The sequence below is a fragment of the Ptychodera flava genome, chromosome 14, assembly GCF_041260155.1.
Source record: "Ptychodera flava strain L36383 chromosome 14, AS_Pfla_20210202, whole genome shotgun sequence".
Classification (NCBI taxonomy): Eukaryota; Metazoa; Hemichordata; class Enteropneusta; family Ptychoderidae; genus Ptychodera; species Ptychodera flava.
In genome coordinates, this window is record NC_091941.1 from 19,590,045 (window position 1) to 19,608,737 (window position 18,693).

General features: G+C 37.0%; 1 protein-coding gene across 4 annotated transcripts in view; it reads right to left on the minus strand.

Moving 5' to 3' along the window:
- Positions 1-4,419: 4,419 nt before the first annotated feature.
- Positions 4,420-18,693, minus strand: part of LOC139149655 (TNF receptor-associated factor 3-like) — a 42,607-nt gene continuing 28,333 nt past the window's right edge. For all 4 annotated transcript variants that reach the window (XM_070721508.1, XM_070721505.1, XM_070721507.1 and 1 more), the window contains 4 exons: positions 18,238-18,513; positions 17,496-17,700; positions 16,161-16,504; positions 4,420-9,619 (listed from right to left, as the gene is read on the minus strand). In XM_070721508.1, the coding sequence (XP_070577609.1) occupies positions 9,392-9,619; positions 16,161-16,504; positions 17,496-17,700; positions 18,238-18,513 (1,053 nt within the window). In that variant the 3' untranslated portion in view covers positions 4,420-9,391. The remainder of the gene's footprint in view (positions 9,620-16,160; positions 16,505-17,495; positions 17,701-18,237; positions 18,514-18,693) is intronic.

An 18,693-nucleotide genomic window follows, 5' to 3' on the forward strand; every position in this document is an offset into this window, starting at 1 on the left:
CTTTGAAAACGAGTTCATGCAAGTGATCGCTTAAAAACACTTAAAAAGGCAACATAGCCAAAATAACCAAAATGAGCATAATAGTCTGTACGCAGTAGTTTTCGAAACGGATTGAAAACTGGCGCTTAGCAATGAAAAAAGCGACAGCTCAGTAGAAGCTTTAGATTTAAGTATACCTGTCAGGCACGCTAGTCCCAGTTATGGGTCATTTCATAGAGTAGATGCTGCATCACTGGAGGTCGCATTAAATAACCGATCAAATTCCAAAGGTATGAAAAGAAAAGAAAATGATACATTTTTTATCGGAGGTTAATTATTATTTATCCAAACTCCAGTGGCAATAAGCTTACTGTATCGTGAATATCCTGGTTTGTAAAGGAGTGCGTTGGTTTGGCCCATGTCTATAGTCAACAATATGCGCAGTTGCGTGCAGACACATTTAAACCCTCCGAACTTCACAGAAATGCCACATTTTTTCAAAATCTTTGTTGTACTGCTGATGATACAGGATTAACGTTTATAACGCCCTCATGATGATCAAGGTCGTCTAAAATTCCAAGTTATGACAGTAAACGTCACATTGTTACAATTCTTCGAAGCTTCTTGCAGTGATACCGGTGTTCATAGTCTACAATCAGATCGGGGCAAGAGGATGAACAAATTATAGTACATGTAGTTTTGTAGTCATCGTCATACCGTGAGCAACCGCAGGTCAAAATACATCGGGACTGACACTATTCCGTTTATTTCTAAGTGAGTTAGCTATATATTACTTCGACACTTGACATGATGGATGGGAAATTAAACCGACTCCTTTGACTCTACGTATCATTCACTCATGCTGACATTGGTAGGGCGCTATTAAATCAAATCATATCATATAGAGTTACACATGGCAAACATTTCGAATTTAATACCTCGTTGGATTAAACAGGATTCAGGAAGTAAGCAGATTTGGTCTAGAAATTAAGTTACTAATCAAGGGGACATTGGGGAAGGAGTGAATGATCAAAGGGCTACTAGACCATTAATCGAACGACCTGGAGTAAAATCACGATTTTCGAAGCAGTTGGTTGATTTTCACATGTTTGCAATGTTTTGATAGAGTTTATACAAGGAACGGTTCTGTCTTTCCAAATGGTGTTTTTTTCGGGGTGAAGGAACGCATTTCAAGCTACTCTGGAGTGTAACAAATCAGTCTAGTACTGTACACCTTGGAAATAAATTAAGTGTTCACGATCTAACACATAGCAATGTCAATATTCCTATAGTATTTCATTTATATGTAGTGCGCATTTTTCTTATTAACAAACACGGGATCATTGAGGTGTCTTGCAGGGAATGTATTATTAATACGTCATCGGTTGATCTAGTTCTGTCGAGTGGGTTCGCCAAACAACAAAGTTTGACATCAACCAAGGGAACTCAGAAAACCGTATGTAAAATGCCTTTCGTCCTGACCAAGAAGGGTTCAAATTGGGATGAAGACAATTACAGAGGTATATTGTTGTGCGAAACCTTCAGGGATACAAAGTCCGATAACTGGACTGATTGAAATGGTAGCTGATATTTTCATCAGTGTGTGCGGCGTTATGAGTTTAATTTCAGACGAAAGTGCTATACCGTATGGCCGAAATATATCTATCATCGTTTGTCCAAAACCAGTTTGACGGTTCGAATTAGATACATTTATGTCATTGTCACAATGTGCTTTGAATGTTACGTCACCACTGGGAAGCTGATACTTTATCGTCAGTGGGGAGAAGATGTCTGTATTTGAGCAGTAGAACCTGTGTTCTGGTGATTCGGTTACAATTGTTAAGCTTATGGTAGAACCACAGGGCCTCATAAGTGCCTATTTAAGTCAATATTACAGCGTTTTTCTTTCTTTTTCAATGTCACAAATAATCCAGCTGAAGAGCACAACACTTGTGTAGCTGTCTTTTGTGTAGCGTGTATTGGCATGTATAGTGCGTCCTCGTAAATGTGACCTTTAGTTCCGTGACCTCTAGGCCCGGCTCTAGCCATGCCTACTTCCTGCCCTGCCCTCGCTATGCTTACTGTACTAATTTCACAGTAAACACAGCGACGTATGTACACGTGGCCAGAAGGCATGGCCAGAGGAATTGGCTAGAGGTCACGGAACTAAAGGTCGTATTTACATATGATCACATTCCCCATTGAGGGCGCACTATACATGCCAATACAAGCTACACAAAAGACAGCTTCACAAATGTTGTGCTCTTCAGCTTTATTTGTAACATTGAAAAAGAAAGAAAAACGCTGTAATATTGACTTAAATAGGCACTTATGAGCCCCTGTGGTAGAACGCGCCTCGGGGACAGAAATTCGGGCTGTCAAATTTTACCAATTCTCTTCTGACTTACCACTTGTGGGGGCTCATTTTAAAGCTCCTGACGAAAAAAAGTTTCACCGTCTTAGTTTTTCGAAACTTGAAAATTTTGATTTTCAAATATCGGGAAATCTTAGGTAATTCGTCTCTCTTGTACCAAAGTTTGCACGGTGACCCCCGATTTTTAGAGAAAGGTCGAAAGTTTCATTGAGGAAAGTTTGAGCGAAAGTTTAAGTCTTTCACTTTCGAGGTGCATATTACCTCAATATACTAATTTAAAGGGGTGGTCGTCGGAACTCCGCTCAAAGGTTGCCAGGGACCCCTACGCCCGCTGTAAATACTCTATCTAGGGTACGTTGGCGATTGATGAAAGTTGAAACATGTTTGTTAACAATGGATATCGTAAACTTTATAAGTTGCAGGTATGTTGAGGTGATGCATATAGATATGCATGAAATGCATTGTTTATGAACAAGAACGTCGCACACGCGCAGTTCCGACGACAACCCCCCCCCCCCCCCCCCCCCGCGCGTTGTCGTCGATATGCAGGGACTTCAGAGATGATCTTTAGAGGCATTGGTCAGGATGCCATCATAGTTTTTTTCACGTTCCAAACTCTTGACTATTTTTTCGTGTTTTGCACTATGTGCATTTACCCTTATTTTCCAAATCTACACTTTTTTCCGACCAATTCAGGTAACCTGGGTTTTTTCAAAATTCAACTTCTTGACTGAAAAATACTTCAACAAATATTTGTACTGCATTTATACCAATTTTGACACCCTAAAGATCTAATGTACCTAGGTCCTTGAGTAACGCTGCGCAAGAAACAGTTAATCGAACCTGCGAAGTAAATTTTACCGAGGGCACAATTTTACAATGTCTCTCCCGTTCTCTCAATTGCTGGTTACAAAATAATGTAAAGGCACATACAGCGAAACAGCCATAGTGTTAAATAAGAGTCACAGACACAGGTTGGTTGTAAAGATCTTGCCAACATCATCAGTATCAGAACAGAATGCACGAGACCCTCGGCTCTGAAGCTCTCAATCGGGCAAGCTATACATCAAAATTCATAGCATTCATGAACTCAAAACAGTGCAGCAGGCACAGGATGTCTCAGAGATGACCAGGTCTGTGTCTTTAGGAGATAAATTTTGTATCTCGAGAGGATTGTACATTTGCCAAAGTTTTGATTCTGTTGACAAGTGAGTTTGACTTGGTTCAAGTCTGTGATTTGTGAATGTTTAAGTGGTTGATTTGTGTTCTGTTATGAAACGCGTGAGGGGGGTAAACGAGTTTAGTGGGGTGAACCACGCGGTCCCTCTTAACTGCGGGTGAACGCTAAACAGGGGAGTTTCTCCATGAACTGGCAAAAACCGCTTACTCAGTACTGCGCAGACTCAAAGTTAATGCCTTCAATCGCTAGGAAAACCTGGCCTGCCAGATTCCAATTAGGTTCGTATGAAATAGGAGAGACGTAAGAGAAACTATTAAAATGATTTTTTTTTTTAATTCACCGACTTGAACCAAGTCTAAAATGAGTTGTATAAACTCATGGGTGGTGAGCTGGGTTTGTTCAAACTGTCAGATGAACTTATACATATGCACATCTTGCCATGAGATGGATCGATATCTCATGTGGAGTTCCAGCATATATTATCATCAAGATAAGTTATGTATTCACCCTGCTATGCAAATCAACCTTGTAGATGACCGAAAAAATGTGTATTTCACATTATTGCGAATATTTTGAAATGTTGGACACTATAGGGGGGGTTTATTAATTGAAAACCTAGACACTTTGAGACTGTTACAAATTGTTTATTTGAAAAATTATCTTTGCTCTTTGCTTCCACTAAAAACTGAACTCTTGTCTTTATGACTGTGTGAACTATAGTGAAATTCTGGAAAACAAATGAAAGAGATGAATACGTAAGTCAACTATCTCTAATATTAACTGGCATATTTGTCACTATAAGCGGGTAATACTTCCACTTCATACAAGGATAGTATATCATAACTACTATGAAATATGCTATAATGTAAGAACAATAACACAGAAATGTATTTAATGTCTTTATTTTGATAACAAATATTAATGCAGAAAAAAAAGATACATTAACTGAAAGGTCAAATAAACATTGTACCTAAATTACAAATAATTAAGAAGTAAAAAAGAAACTAAGAGGGAAAAGTTCCCCAGCAAAGACACAAAGCTAAACATTAGGTCAGTCTATCAGTTATCATAGCGCACGTCACTATTGCATACTTTGATTTACAGGTAATACATTTCAATTGTATATTTTTTGTCATGAAACAGACCATTCAAATATCCACTAAACTATGTGATCTCACTGAGTACACCTTTTCTAACAATCGTCATGAGGATGTGTATTAAACCTTGCTGAAATAGTAGTAACAAACATTTACATCTCACAAACCAGAAAGTCACATAAGCGACAGACACTGTACAGTTGTAGACTGAATTTGCTGGTCTTGTGTCTACTACTATGAAATTTTTGCAGCACTTTTTCAAGTTTAATGAGGCTCTTTTGATGTGACTCGGGCAAAACATTCATCCTGGCCTTAAATTTGGTTGAGAAACATCAATCATTGACTGGGATGAAGATTGAAGAGACTTGTAGATTATATTCTCCCAATTTGCTCCTGTTCTTGAGAAGGGTATTTTATCACAGCTTGAACAAGTCTGAATAAGACACCCTTAGGAACTGTACACAAAACGTCTATACAGGGACAGTAGCTGTAAGTTTTTGTTATTTTTCCACTATTTTTGTTATTAATATGTAAGTATATCAATTGTAGTTTTAGATTTACTCCCTATGTTAAAACTCCTATTATTTAGCTTATCAACACCATGTCAATACATGTAAATGGAAGCGTTTAGCCAACTTGTTGGCTGAAATGCATTGTTTCCCATTATTTCAAAACAGCCAATCAAGTCAAAGATAGCGCCAGTTTTAGACTCCTTAAGATGCTGTATATAATGACACTTTCCTTAAGTTGCTTAATATAATGACAATCTACCAATCAGATATATGTTTTCTAATTGCTGCACATTACCAGAGTATGTTTTTCATGGGGTTAAAGGTTTATTTTATCGACCCCTCTTTCAACAATTTGCTTTTGTCAAGCTCTGAGCAATACAGTTGCAATGTGATCATGCCAACAATTGACCAATATCACTCAATATCACTGACACTCAGACATGGTTTCACATACTCAGCTTGCAGCAAAACTTGATCAACCTTCAAAATGTTCAAGAATGTTTCCTCAAATACAAGTAATAGTGAGATATGGAAGCAGGGCCACCAAAAAGGGCTCTTTGATCAAAGCACTGCGCTGCAGGCTTCGAATATGTTCACACCATGATGATAGTGTTGTCATATGCTCACATTTTTATCATGTAAAATTGATTACTTTCACTTTATTTCCTTGGTAGTTTCGTTTGTTAATTTTTTTCTTGGTACTTTTATTTTGTATGTTTTTTTCCTTGGTACTTTTTTTTAATTGTTTTTCCTTGGTAGTTTTATTTTGTTTTTGTGGGAAGTTTTGTTTTTTGTTTTTTTTCCTGGGTACTTATGTTTTGTATTTGCTTTCCTTGTAGTTTTTTTTTTTAATTTTTTCAACCCCACTGTGAATTTTGGGGTTGGAGGGTAAAATGAGACTAGGTTATGTTATTTCAATATAAAAAAAAATTGTTTGGCATGTGGAGCTTACATTTACAATTCTGTTTCATTTTTATTTTCATAATAAAAATAGATGACAAAAAATACAGGGAGGATAAAGGTTGTAGAAATAAATAAATCTGATAACCTTTACTAAATCTGTTTGAAGCATATGATAATATTGTTTTCTAAGGGGGTATCCCTTGCAACACCAAAAGGGTGACCATAATGATAAGCAACATTTTGTCTTTGACAAGTAAACGCAGTGTTTTACAGATAACTTTAACATACAGTTGCATCTCCAATGAGAGAAATTTGTATAGACTACATCCCAGCACCAGCAAACCACATCTCTAAAACTTTGGTCGACACTCTAACGTGCTATCTTAGATACATGCTGAGGTGTATAAAGCATTTACACAAGTACTGGAAAAACTTCTTCACCAAAGAAGTCCCTGCAAGAGCTCCTCCGGCTCCTGTACATTGACTTTAAAAAATATGCAATTATGTTACCCTGTACTGTAATCTTACTTGCCTTCTACATACATTATGGCAAAAGTTTGTCATTCTATCAATTGACAGAAAATGATATGCTCCCGTCGACAGATATCATCGTTTACCCTGTGCTCTCATCATATTTTGATGACATTGTTTGTTTTGAAGTGCAAATATCACTTTTCTTATACTGTATATAACTTGTAAATGCAATGCTTTTTATTTTTACTACTAATACAACATGCGACCTAAATTACAGGATGAGATACCCATGAACTCACTACCCAATGGAGCAATGAGGAGTAAAGTGCCTTGCTCAAGGCCACAAGGCCATGCTGGAATCTTGAACTCAAACCTCTGACAGTGAGTAAGTCCGTTAGACTGGACCCACTGGGTTTCGAACTCACCATCCTTCAATAGAAAATCTCGTGCCCTAATCACTGCCCCACAGTGCCTCCTTTGTGCTCAGTTTTCTTTATTTTAATTAATGTTCAATATTGGTATTCCTTGCACTTGTATTGTTGGTAGGACCTAAAGCAAAAATATGTACAAATCCAGATTGTTTAGGCCAATCTACAGTATGTTCTTGCTATGGGCGACATATTACTCTCTCCATTGGCATTTAAGTTGCAGTCTAGCACAGGGTATAGCAAGCAATATTAGTCTAGAAGTTATGGATATGATCAATAAATGTCATGTACTAAACTTTCTTTCATTATACAAGCCTTACCTGTGTCTAGTGTGTACCTATTACTTTACCCTGGCTATCTGTGTATAGTATTTCAAAGAAAACAGTCTATATCTGTTAATTGCCCTCCCCAATCCCCTACATTAATTTGTTCTGCCGATCATCAATGTGAGGGTTTATCGCCCTGACCAAATAACTCGTTAGCAGCTCATAAGGTGGTACCTTATTAGCTGCTAACGAGTTATTTGGTCAGGGCAATAAACCCTCACATTGGTGATCGGCAGAACAAATTAATGAAGGGGATTAGGGAGGTCTACTACCTTATGGGCTGCTAACGAGTTATTTGGTCAGGGCGATGAGCCCCCACATTGGTGATCGGCAGAACAAATTAATGAAGGGGATTAGGAAGGGCAATTAGCAGATATGGACTGTTTTCTTTGAATTACTATACAGAAATAGCTAGGGGAAAGTAACAGGCACACACTAGACACAGGTAAGGCTTGAATAATGAAAGTTATTGATCACATTCATAACTTCTCCACTAATATTGCTTGCCATACCCTGTGGGTCTAGGATCACAAATTTTTGGATTAGGATCTACTCCTCTTCATCAAACATGTTTACACAAATTTATTCTGAACGTTTAGCACCTTTGGGAGAGTGTGAAAGAAATAGGAAAGTACACACAATATGTTTGGTATCGACTATCAGGAATTGAGAGCTGTCCTAGAAACCACTCAATCTAACGAAAGGGGTTTTCGTATGACAGAAATTGCACTCTGCTTAATTCTTCAGACTGAAAGTCTGCATGATCTACGGTAATCTAAAAGTAATAACATTGAAACATAAAAAGCAAAAATACCGTCAAGGACAGTGTGCTCATATTTGGTTTGAATTGGTCCATCAAGAAATATTTAAACCAGAAAAACAAGAATGACAAAAGTAAATAAGGTCTGAAACTTAAGTTACTGGAGGTCAACTTTAGGAACAGGCTTAGCAGAGGAATGTTTCAACACAGTCCTTCATGGTTTCAGCAGGTCTGCCAATATGTTATTAGTTCATGAACAATGACAGGAAATGACTCAAGGTCAGTGGAGTAGCCTGTTTAAGTCACTGCAACCACTCCTACAAATAATAGGTACACTGCATAAAAATAGGTTAGAGATTACAGAATCTCTAACTCAGATGTGTGGGCTGTTTGAGTTAATGCCACCACTCCTGCACATTTTCAGGATTTCCCCTTTTCATACCTCATTTGCATATTTTTGACACTGACATGTTCATTTGAACAACATCACATCTCAACCCCTGGGTCTACCTGTACACCAAATACTGTGATGGTAGCTGCGGCGGTTTGGGAGCTTTTGCGTGTGATGGACTTACATCCGCACATACATACATACATACATACATATAGGCGCCATCGACTCACCATATAAGCTCTATTTGGTATTTATATACATACCAAATATGAGCTAAAAAATGTTATAGCTTTTCGATTCTCTGCTGCACACTCTAGCGGTCAGAAAAATAATGTTGACTTGCGGTTATGATTTTCACAAATTTGCATGAATGTGATCATGGCACTAGATAAACATGAAAGAATATAGTAATTTTACATGGCACAAAGCAATATACTAAATATTTTTTTACACAAATATTTTCTGTGAAACTGCAACGTTAGATCACAGCATACACGTTACAGCTACTACTATAGCCGACTGATGAGCGCAAATGAAGATGAGCCGATCATTGTTTGGATCTGTTTACATAATCAACATGGATTAGGATAAATACACATCTGGAGATTCACCCTGTGCTTTGCTCAGCAATTTGATTGACAGTGATTTACGGTACAAAAGCGATCATTTCTTATCTAACTTTTCAAACAAAATCGATGAAATGTAGGTGTAGCACATGTCAAATTTAAATAATTCAATGATAATGATGACAACAACATCGGTTTTCGTAACTTTTTCATTGAAACAAACTCGATAAGCTAAATCTTCTGAAGCTCTGTCCCCCGTGTTGCTTGGTTGGGGGCATCTCGTATAATGAGTGTCGCCGTCATCTTGCCCATATTTATATCCTGCCAGTGCCACTTTAAACTGCAAAGAGTTGTGTTTAGTGACATCCTTTAATAACAACACAAGACTTGCATGCAGCTCATGGTCCATACAAGTCTGATGTATCTACGATCACTTTGATGTAGAGGGTGTCGTTCTTAACGTACGCTGGAGTCTCAAGAGAGGACTGTGATACAAAGAGTGGGCATCCAGATGCAATATTCATGTCAGAGGTTGGCTGCTTGAAACTGGTGCTCGTTGGATCAGGTCTGAAAGTATCGGACAAATTGCGATGACCGGTGTCTTGGTCTAGGAGTACCAATGTCACCTGAAAGATTGGTGAACGAAATAAAATGGCTTAGTAGTGCTGGAACTGATCAACAATTGCTTTAAGATGAGTTAATATTTGTATTTGTCTATCAGGCCATACACCCTGTGAAAGTACATCCAGGTCAATCCAACAGAAATACTGGTAAAAAAACCCCCAAAGCAAACAGGAGAAAAGACTGAACCAAACAGAACATGTTACTTTTGAATCGTAAATGAACCTTATACCCCAGTTTATACAAATAAACAGAAAACACAGGTTTTTCTGTATATTACACTACTGACTGACCATAACTGAGTAGTTAATAGTCGTGATAACATCAACTCAGCCTAAATTGCAGATGTTACAAGTGAGGAGGCTGTGAATAATTAAAGGGGACTATTACTGTATCGACAAAATATTACCTGGTTAATTATGCCATTTTGACTGTTTTTGCGTGATACTCAACCTCTTTTCGAATTTTGTTGAAATATTTGACAAGTTGTCATTTTTCATCAACTTGTTTCTGCAGAATTTAGGGATGTTAATAGATAAGTTCAAATGACAACTCATTTCCTGAGTTTCCAACCTTTTAACTTATGTCTGGGGGTGGGGTGGGTTGCATTTGGGGGGGGGGGGGTGGGTTGGGTTGGGTTAGAGGCCATATGCAATGAGCTTTGCTTGCAATGTGCATGTATTAATATCCATTGTCTGTAAAATGGTATAATTTCTGGTAATTAGAAACTGCGGTATGAAAGAAATTAATGTGTTACATCTACAATCTGGGTGACAGCCAGTTCTGTAAGCCAGTATCTTGGGATTACTAAATCAACAGAATAAAAGAAATCACTTTTCACAAGAGATGGAAATAATCATCATGGTAATCAGAGTTAAGGTATTAGAGATGTCAACTTTGACCCCATCACCGATAGGCTGTCAACTCTGAAGTGCATATGCATACCTTTTTTGCCAAATCTTAAAATACTCTTTAAGGTCCAAAAATGGAAGGTTTGATATAGACCAGCTGTGTTGGCTGTTGTTTTTAATGTTTACTTGAAAGAATATTTACAAGAACTTATGGTGCTTTTTACATAAAAAATGTTAATATCTGTAGGATCACATTTACACACAGTTCATTTCTCGGTCTGAACAGTAGGTGTACTCAGTGTCAAATTTCAATAATTTCAATGATTACGATGATGACATCACTGGTATTCAAAACGTCACTTTGTTTCATGTAAAAATTCCTGTCTTCTGTACGTAACTGCATTTTTGTTTTTACACATCAGTACTTGGATCCTGTGATCTCACATAGAAAACTGCATTGTTTTGGTATGGGACTGAGAGGTGAGAAATAAATCCATATATTTTTTGGCCTAAAGGAATTTATATTTCATAGAAAAAGTTGCTTGAAGGGAAAACAAAGACTGTCCAGGTGCAAATTATATGTACACACATGAGTAAGATGTCATGTGATCAACTTGGTACAGTTGAGAGCAGATATTTCTTAGGTTTTGTTAATTTGGTTTCAGTGTGTACGTCAGTGGCTTCCTTTGTCTTTGTGTCTAAAAACGGGATCAGTGACTGGTGCTTGTGAATATTGGTGCATTGATCAAGTCAAGTGTGAAATTCTGACATGAAGAACTACATGTAACAGCCATAACTGCACAGCAACAAAATCATATAACATATGAATATTGAAAACTTTGTTATTTGCGAATATTTTAATGTTGATGTGATAAATGTATAAAAATAATGTTCTCCTTGAAAAGTATTTTATTCTCGGCAATAAGGTAATATGCATAGGCACAAAGTACTTGAGGTTGTTGTTAATACACACACACAGGTCCACTTGGTGCGGTATAGGCATAGAGCATGACAGTTCACAAGAAGTAGACACTGTAGCTGAATACCCTATTTCCAATGTTTGATGCAGCACCAGTGTCATAAAACAGTCACAGATTCTTTTATGGTGATGGTCTAACTTGTGTGATGGGTAAAGCCAGGTATAGCCATGCATATGTTATGTTATTGACAAGCATACATTCTATCAAAACAAAGTAAAAGCAGATATCTGTTTGATAAGATCACGGTCCAATCATAAAACTAGTCAGGCTTTGTGTGATAGCAGGTGACGCATAATACCATGGTGCACATGAAGTAAGCCTTCCATAGCAAGTCTCCGGTACCAAAGACATTTATTTTACAATGTGGTGCAGACGTCTCACATGCATTACGTGTCAAAATGATTGCCTGTCCTCTTTAGAAAGTAAAGCTAGAAACTAAATTGATTTTTCTTTTCAACCATTCAGGATAGGCTGCCTTACGTACTGCTCATTATGGTTGTGTCCTGTGCCTAGGGTTGGTTTCGAGTCTGTGGATAATAAAAATCATTTGCATTCATGACACACTCAATCTGCTGGCCAATAAATGCACTACTGATAGCAGAGGTGAAGTCATTATTTTGTCTTTGTTCAGCTGAATGCTGATCCATTTCCATGACAATCTTGGTTGGTTTCAGGAAAGCACTTTCAGGAAATCATTGGCATCGATGGCATGTTCAAATAAACAGGATATGGCCATGCTCTCAAAACAGCAGTATGTTATTTCAGCTTAAACAAGAACTTCCCCTATAAAAGCCGGATTATCGTTAATCTATTCAAATGTGAAAAAGCCACACTGCTGATTGGACATGCCGTATTTAGTCCCAGAATCCCATAATTTTGCCATATTTAAGGCGTTCATTGTCATTGAATCTTGCAATCAGCATATGATGTCTGTGAATATATAGTGACTAAACTGGAGTTGAAAATAAACTAAAAAATGTTCCTTTTTCTTGTCGGAGAACGCATGTTTCAGAATGTGTTCTCTGTATGACCCTTTGACCCCTCTTTCCATATGTTACGAAAGTGCCCATCACGATTATTCAAATTTCTTATACAGTCAAAGCAATGCTATGAGAATTCAAAAACTCCCCCCCCATGTATGCAAGTGACTGCGTCATCAGTAATCCCCCTATTGTGCGCCCATGGTCCCGTAATTTCCCGTTTAAGGTAGAACGTGCCTCGGGGACAGATATTTGTACTCTCAAACTTTTACAATTCTTTTCTGCTATACCACTTTTGGGGATCATTCTAAAGCTCTTGGTGTAAGAAAACTTTTCACCTCCTCAGTTTCTCTAAATTCTAAAATTTTATTTTTCTCCATAGAGTTACAACAGGGATGGCAGCCATTTTGAACTTTAAATATCGGAAAATCTTGGGTTATTTGCCTTTCTAGTACCAAAATTTGCACGGTAACCCCCGATTTTTATTCTTGATTTGGAAAGAGAATGGCTGAAAGATTTCTTACGGAAAGTTTGAGCAAAAGTTTAAGTTCTTCACTTTCAAGGCACATATCTTCAAGTAATTTTCTTTTCCTATGGGAATGCATGCGACCAACTTTACCATTACTTCACGTTTTCGAAATATTAAGCAATCAAGTAACTTGATAGTAGACGGCACCCTAAGACATTACCTTGGATGGTGGACAAAATCCCAGAAGTATATTAAATAGCCTTTTGCTAATTAATGAGAACCGTTTCTATCTATCTATCCAACTAAATATAGTGTTTACATATGCATATTTATTTTTCACTGAGAAAACAGAGGATACAATTACAATGAAAGTTGATTTTAAAATCGTCAACTGTGACCTTACCCTTGGCCTAGGCTTTCAAGTTTGTTTACAAAAGTCAGCCTCTTTCAAAATTTTCTGTATTACAAATTTAAAGCCATTTTTTTTTGCTTTTACGACTTCTTCTGCCATTTAGGAAGACATTTAACCTACAAATAGACATGTTCCATACCAAAAAAGTGACTGAAAGCAATTTCATAGGCTTCATATCTTCCCTAGAAAAAATCACCTGAGAACAAAATGGCATCCATTCAGATTCTTGAACTCACATTTAGCCTTAACCTTATGCACATGTGACTTGGATATTACTTGGTTATCTTGGCCATAAGATATGCTGTTCCAGCCACAATCAGCATTCTTTCACATAAATTCACACAAAGAGTAACCGTCTATACTGAATAGGAGAATATTTTCAGTAGATCAGAAGGTAATGTCGACTAATCCTATAGGCAGTTCCATGCATCACCAGCACTCCCTCCACAAACTAACATAAGCAGTATTCACTCAGTCCAACTTCACACTGATGTCACATATGATTGTATCATGACATTTGCTACTCTGCAAGAATTGCCCCAAAATACAATCTTGCTAATTTTGCCTTAGCATGAACTGAGGTCATCCTTGTGATAATCTACACTAAATTTCAAACACACAGACATGCAGATTTTTGGAGATGATTTTTTGACCAAAAATGGTTAAAATTGTCCCAACCATACAATCTTGTCAATGTTGTCATTGCTGTACACTGAATTTCAAATTCATCGAGCCAGTAGTTTGTGAGAAACAGATGTTTTACCAATAATGACATTAATTGCCTTAACAAAACAAATTTACACATTTCATCACAATTCAATCAAACCTAAATAAGGTCATCACTTGGAACCTGTGTGACAAGTATTCATGCTGTTATCCCGAGGGTCCTCTGTACCAAATCTTATAACATGCCGAAGTTCAAAGCAATCAGATGTGTTGTTTCAGTTGTTTTTTTGACAAAAAATTGAAAATATTGCCCAAAAGACACAAAAATGCAAATTTTGACATAATTTAAACAAATTTAACAAAGGCCACCCTAAGGAGTCTGCAAATTATATTTTAAAGCAATCAGACCAGCTGTTGTAGAAACTTGGAATGTGTAAAGTTGACAGACCCCATTGTACCTGCTGCCACACACAATAATCTACCTGATAAATGCCATGTCATAGATAGTTGAGCTAAAAATTGTACAAGCGACCTAGCGGCCGATATAGCTCCGCTGTGTTTATGTAGAGAATAACTATTTTTGACACATGTTGATGAAGAAGGTGGAAATCTTTGATAGCTCAATGCAGTGGCCAGAAAAAAGTGGCTAAAATAGCTGCAAAAATACACAATTGAAGATTTCATCATACTTTAAATATATCACATCGGATCATCCCTAAGAACATGTCAACCAAAGCTATCTGATGAGTAGTTTTTTGAGAATAAAATTTTCTGACAAAAAATGGCAAACAATTGCCCCCAAAAATAAAAATTGCATATTTCATCATAATGTCAATAAATATCATTAAGTTAATCTATAGAAACCTTTATACCAAATTTAAAAGCTATCAGATGAGTAATTTTGGAAATACATATTTTTTGACCAAAAATGGCAAAAATTGCCCCAAAATACAAAATTACAGATTTCATCAGAAATTCAATATATATTACTTAGCTCATCTGTAGAAACCTGTATACCAAATTTCAAAGCTATCAGACCAGTACTTTTTGAGAAACACATTTTTTGACCAAAAATGGCAAAAATAGCCCCATACTTACAAAATTGCAGATTTCATCATAATTTCAATAAATATCATTAAAGTGATCTGTAGGAACCTGTATACCAAATTGCAAAGCTATCAGATGAGTAGTTTTGGAAATACACATTTTTTGACCAAAAATGGCAAAAATAGCCCCATAATTACAAAATTGCAGATTTCATCATAATTTCAACAAATATCATTAAAGTGATCTGTAGGAACCTGTATACCAAATTGCAAAGCTATCAGATGAGTAGTTTTGGAAATACACATTTTTTGATCAAAAACGAAAAAAATTGCCATACAAGTACAAAATTGCAGATTTCATCATAATATCAATAAATATCATTTAGTTCACCTGCATACCAAATTTCAAAGCTATCAGATGAGTAGTTTTGGAAATACACATTTTTTGACCAAAAATGGCAAAAATTGCCCCCAAAAAACTAATTACAGATTTCACCATAATTTCAATATATTTTACTAAGCTCATCTGTAGAAACCTGTATACCAAATTTCAAAACTATCAGACCAGTACCTTTTGAGAAATACATTTTTTGACCAAAAATGGCAAAAATTGCCTTAAAAATGCAAATTTGCATATTTCTGCACAATTTGAACAAATCTGAAATAGATCATCCCTAAGGACATATGTACCAAATATCAAAGCTATCTGACTGGTAGTTTTGAAGAAGAAGATTTTTAAAGATTTATTTACCAAAAATGACAAAAATTGCCTTAAAAATACAAATATGCAAATTTCACCAAGATTTGAACAAATCTATATGAGGTCACCCTAAGTAAACTGCATATCAAATTTCAAAGAAATCGGACAAGCGGTTTCAGAGGAGAAGATTTTTTTACCAAAAAACAGCAAAAAATGCCCAAAAAATACAAATATGCAAATTTCACCACAATTTGAATAAACTTAAGTGAGGTCACCCCAAGTGAACTGCATATAAAATTTCAAAGCAATTGGACTTGCGATATCAGAGGAGAAGGCAATTAATGACGGACGATGACGACGGACAATGACGGCAAATCAACCTATTTGATAAGCTCCGCGTTGCTGACAGTGGAGCTAATAAAAACTCACAGAAATTTCCTACCTTTTGTCTGAATGGCCAGGTGAGCAAGGTGTCATAGTCACCGCGCATCACAACAAAGAACAGTGACATATGGGTACCTTTACCCATGCCGTCACCATTCAGGTAAACCCTGGCACACATCTTGTATCCATATCTGCTGGTGTAGAAGGGCTGACTGTACAGTGACAGTGTCTTTCCGACCACTGCATCATGTTTTCTCCTTGTGTAGTCCTTGATCTTCCATATCAGTATGCCGTCGTAAGCCGATGTTTCAAGGACTTGAAATCTCAGGTCTTGCTCAGCCAGTCGGATGTCATGCAAGCCTAGCTGAGTTCCAATTTGAGTTAGAGTCTTCCTCATTTCCGCTGAAAACGTGAAAAAACAGGAGTGTGTGACAATCGTACCTTTTTGATAATGATTTAGATTCTTCATATTGTTGATGGTGTTTGTCTTACAATCTATAGCAGTTGAAGTTCTTTTGTGCAATCATTGAAAAAGTAAAGGTTATCAGTTGCATCAATCTGATTAAAATCAAATGTACAGACAATCATATTTCCATCTCAATGCTTACTTTTTGAAGTTCTCATTAGCTGATGGTGCCCTCACTACATCTCATCTGACACACCGTTCGTTACATGAGATTCCATTCAAATCTCATGCTTTACAGCAGCAAATCAAATTGTTTCAAACAAGATTCACACGTGAGTACGAGGTGAGATAACTTGGCAGTTTCTATTAGCTTATTTGACTTGATGCAAGCAGACTGAAAGCCAATCTTGTGTAATATGACTTAGTTCACATTTGTAGACTTTATGAAACACCTCAAAGTTGAAACTAAGTCAGTTGAGCAATTAAATTGCAGCTTTTATCGGTAGCTTCATTGTCAAAAAGAAAATGGTAGGTTGAGTTGTGAAAATGGTAGTTGGGCTGGACTGTCTAGAATTTTCATCAACAGTAAGCATGGTAACAACAGTTTTGGCGATATCAAACTTGCCACCATTCTGGATGCCACCATACTAGCATGATAAATATGTTTTGTTTTGTAGACAGAAAAATCCATTGGCAGACGCACTTTTGATAATCCATGCCTTTCATGACACCTACACAGCGATTATGTAAATTTTAAATGCAAATTTTAAAGTGAGCGATTGGTGACACTTGCAATTTTTCTGCTGTTGCAGTCATTATCAATCTAGTAAACATAATCCAAGGCTTCCTTTAAAAAATGTGAAATTCTCCAAAATCCATACATGTCGCATTGACATGTAGAAACTCTACATATACCAGTAGTCAAGTACATTTTACCTTTGATTCAGCAAATTTCAGTGTATTTACCGGTTTGGGACAGTATCTTACCTATCTCATCTGTATGCACGCTACTTCCTGTCCTGGCAGTCATTCTGTCATTTTCCATTCTTTCAACTCTGTCGTCCAACTTACGGCACGACTCCTGCACCGCCATAGTGAGCCTCCTGCATTCTACGATTTCGTCTTTTTTGGCCTTGTCTTTCAAATCGCGTTCAACTCTCATGACCCTGTCGTTTTGCGTGGCTACGATTTTCTGCCAAGAGAAATTTCATTAGAAATAAAAGATGGAGAGTTTGTAAAAAGGTATCAAAACAATCAGTCCTACTCAAAATTCAGAACCCTGAATTTCTTGAATGTTACCGATTTCAAGTTACCCATGTATCATTTACCAAGGTAGCGGCAAATCTGGGATATGAGAACTTAAAGCACTTGAAATGCCAGCAAATCAATAAACAAAGCAAATTTAAATTGACAATATTATGTAACTGGTATGAGGGAAAAAAGATTAAAAAAACGTGAAATTGCAGAATATGTGTATTCCGGCTTGAATGTACCATTTTCTTCAGCAGAATACTATCCAATGTTCTGTAAAAAGTGAAATATGTTAAGAATGCTGTTGTTCAGTGCAAAATGAATACTGAAAAAACAAAAAAACTCACAGTTGGTTCAGTTGGTTGGTTTTCGAGAGTTGTAGGAGATCATGATTAGCTCTCTGTGTTCATAGTATCAGTCAATACTGCAGGTATGTATACCCTTGAAATTGAAATTGAAAGTGTCAAAGGTAACTCACCTGTGCATCTCTTACTCTGACCTCTAATTTCTCACTAAGACTTTGCAACTTTGTCACTTTCTCTTCAAGCTTTACAACTTTCTGCCTTTCTGCTTCCAGTTCTGCACTCTGTTTTTCAAATTTGTTCTCATCGATCCTTTTTTGGTTTTCTAGTTCTACACATCGCCTGTCCAGCTGGACACACTTCAGTTCAAGTTTGGAGTGGCTACCCTCAACAAGGCGAAGATGATCGCTTGCGGCGATGTTGACATGCTCTTCGATCTCAGAACCAGTTCCCTTCAAGACGCAAGATCAAAACATGAAAGAATTGTCAGAAAACGAAACCCTGGAAGGTGCACTCATTGCAAGGAAACACATCTTGTACTTGTTCGTAAACTGATCCATTAACAATAAAAGCTATAGTTGGCATACACAATTACAGAGAAGACTTCAAAATTAAGCCACTTCTACATCACC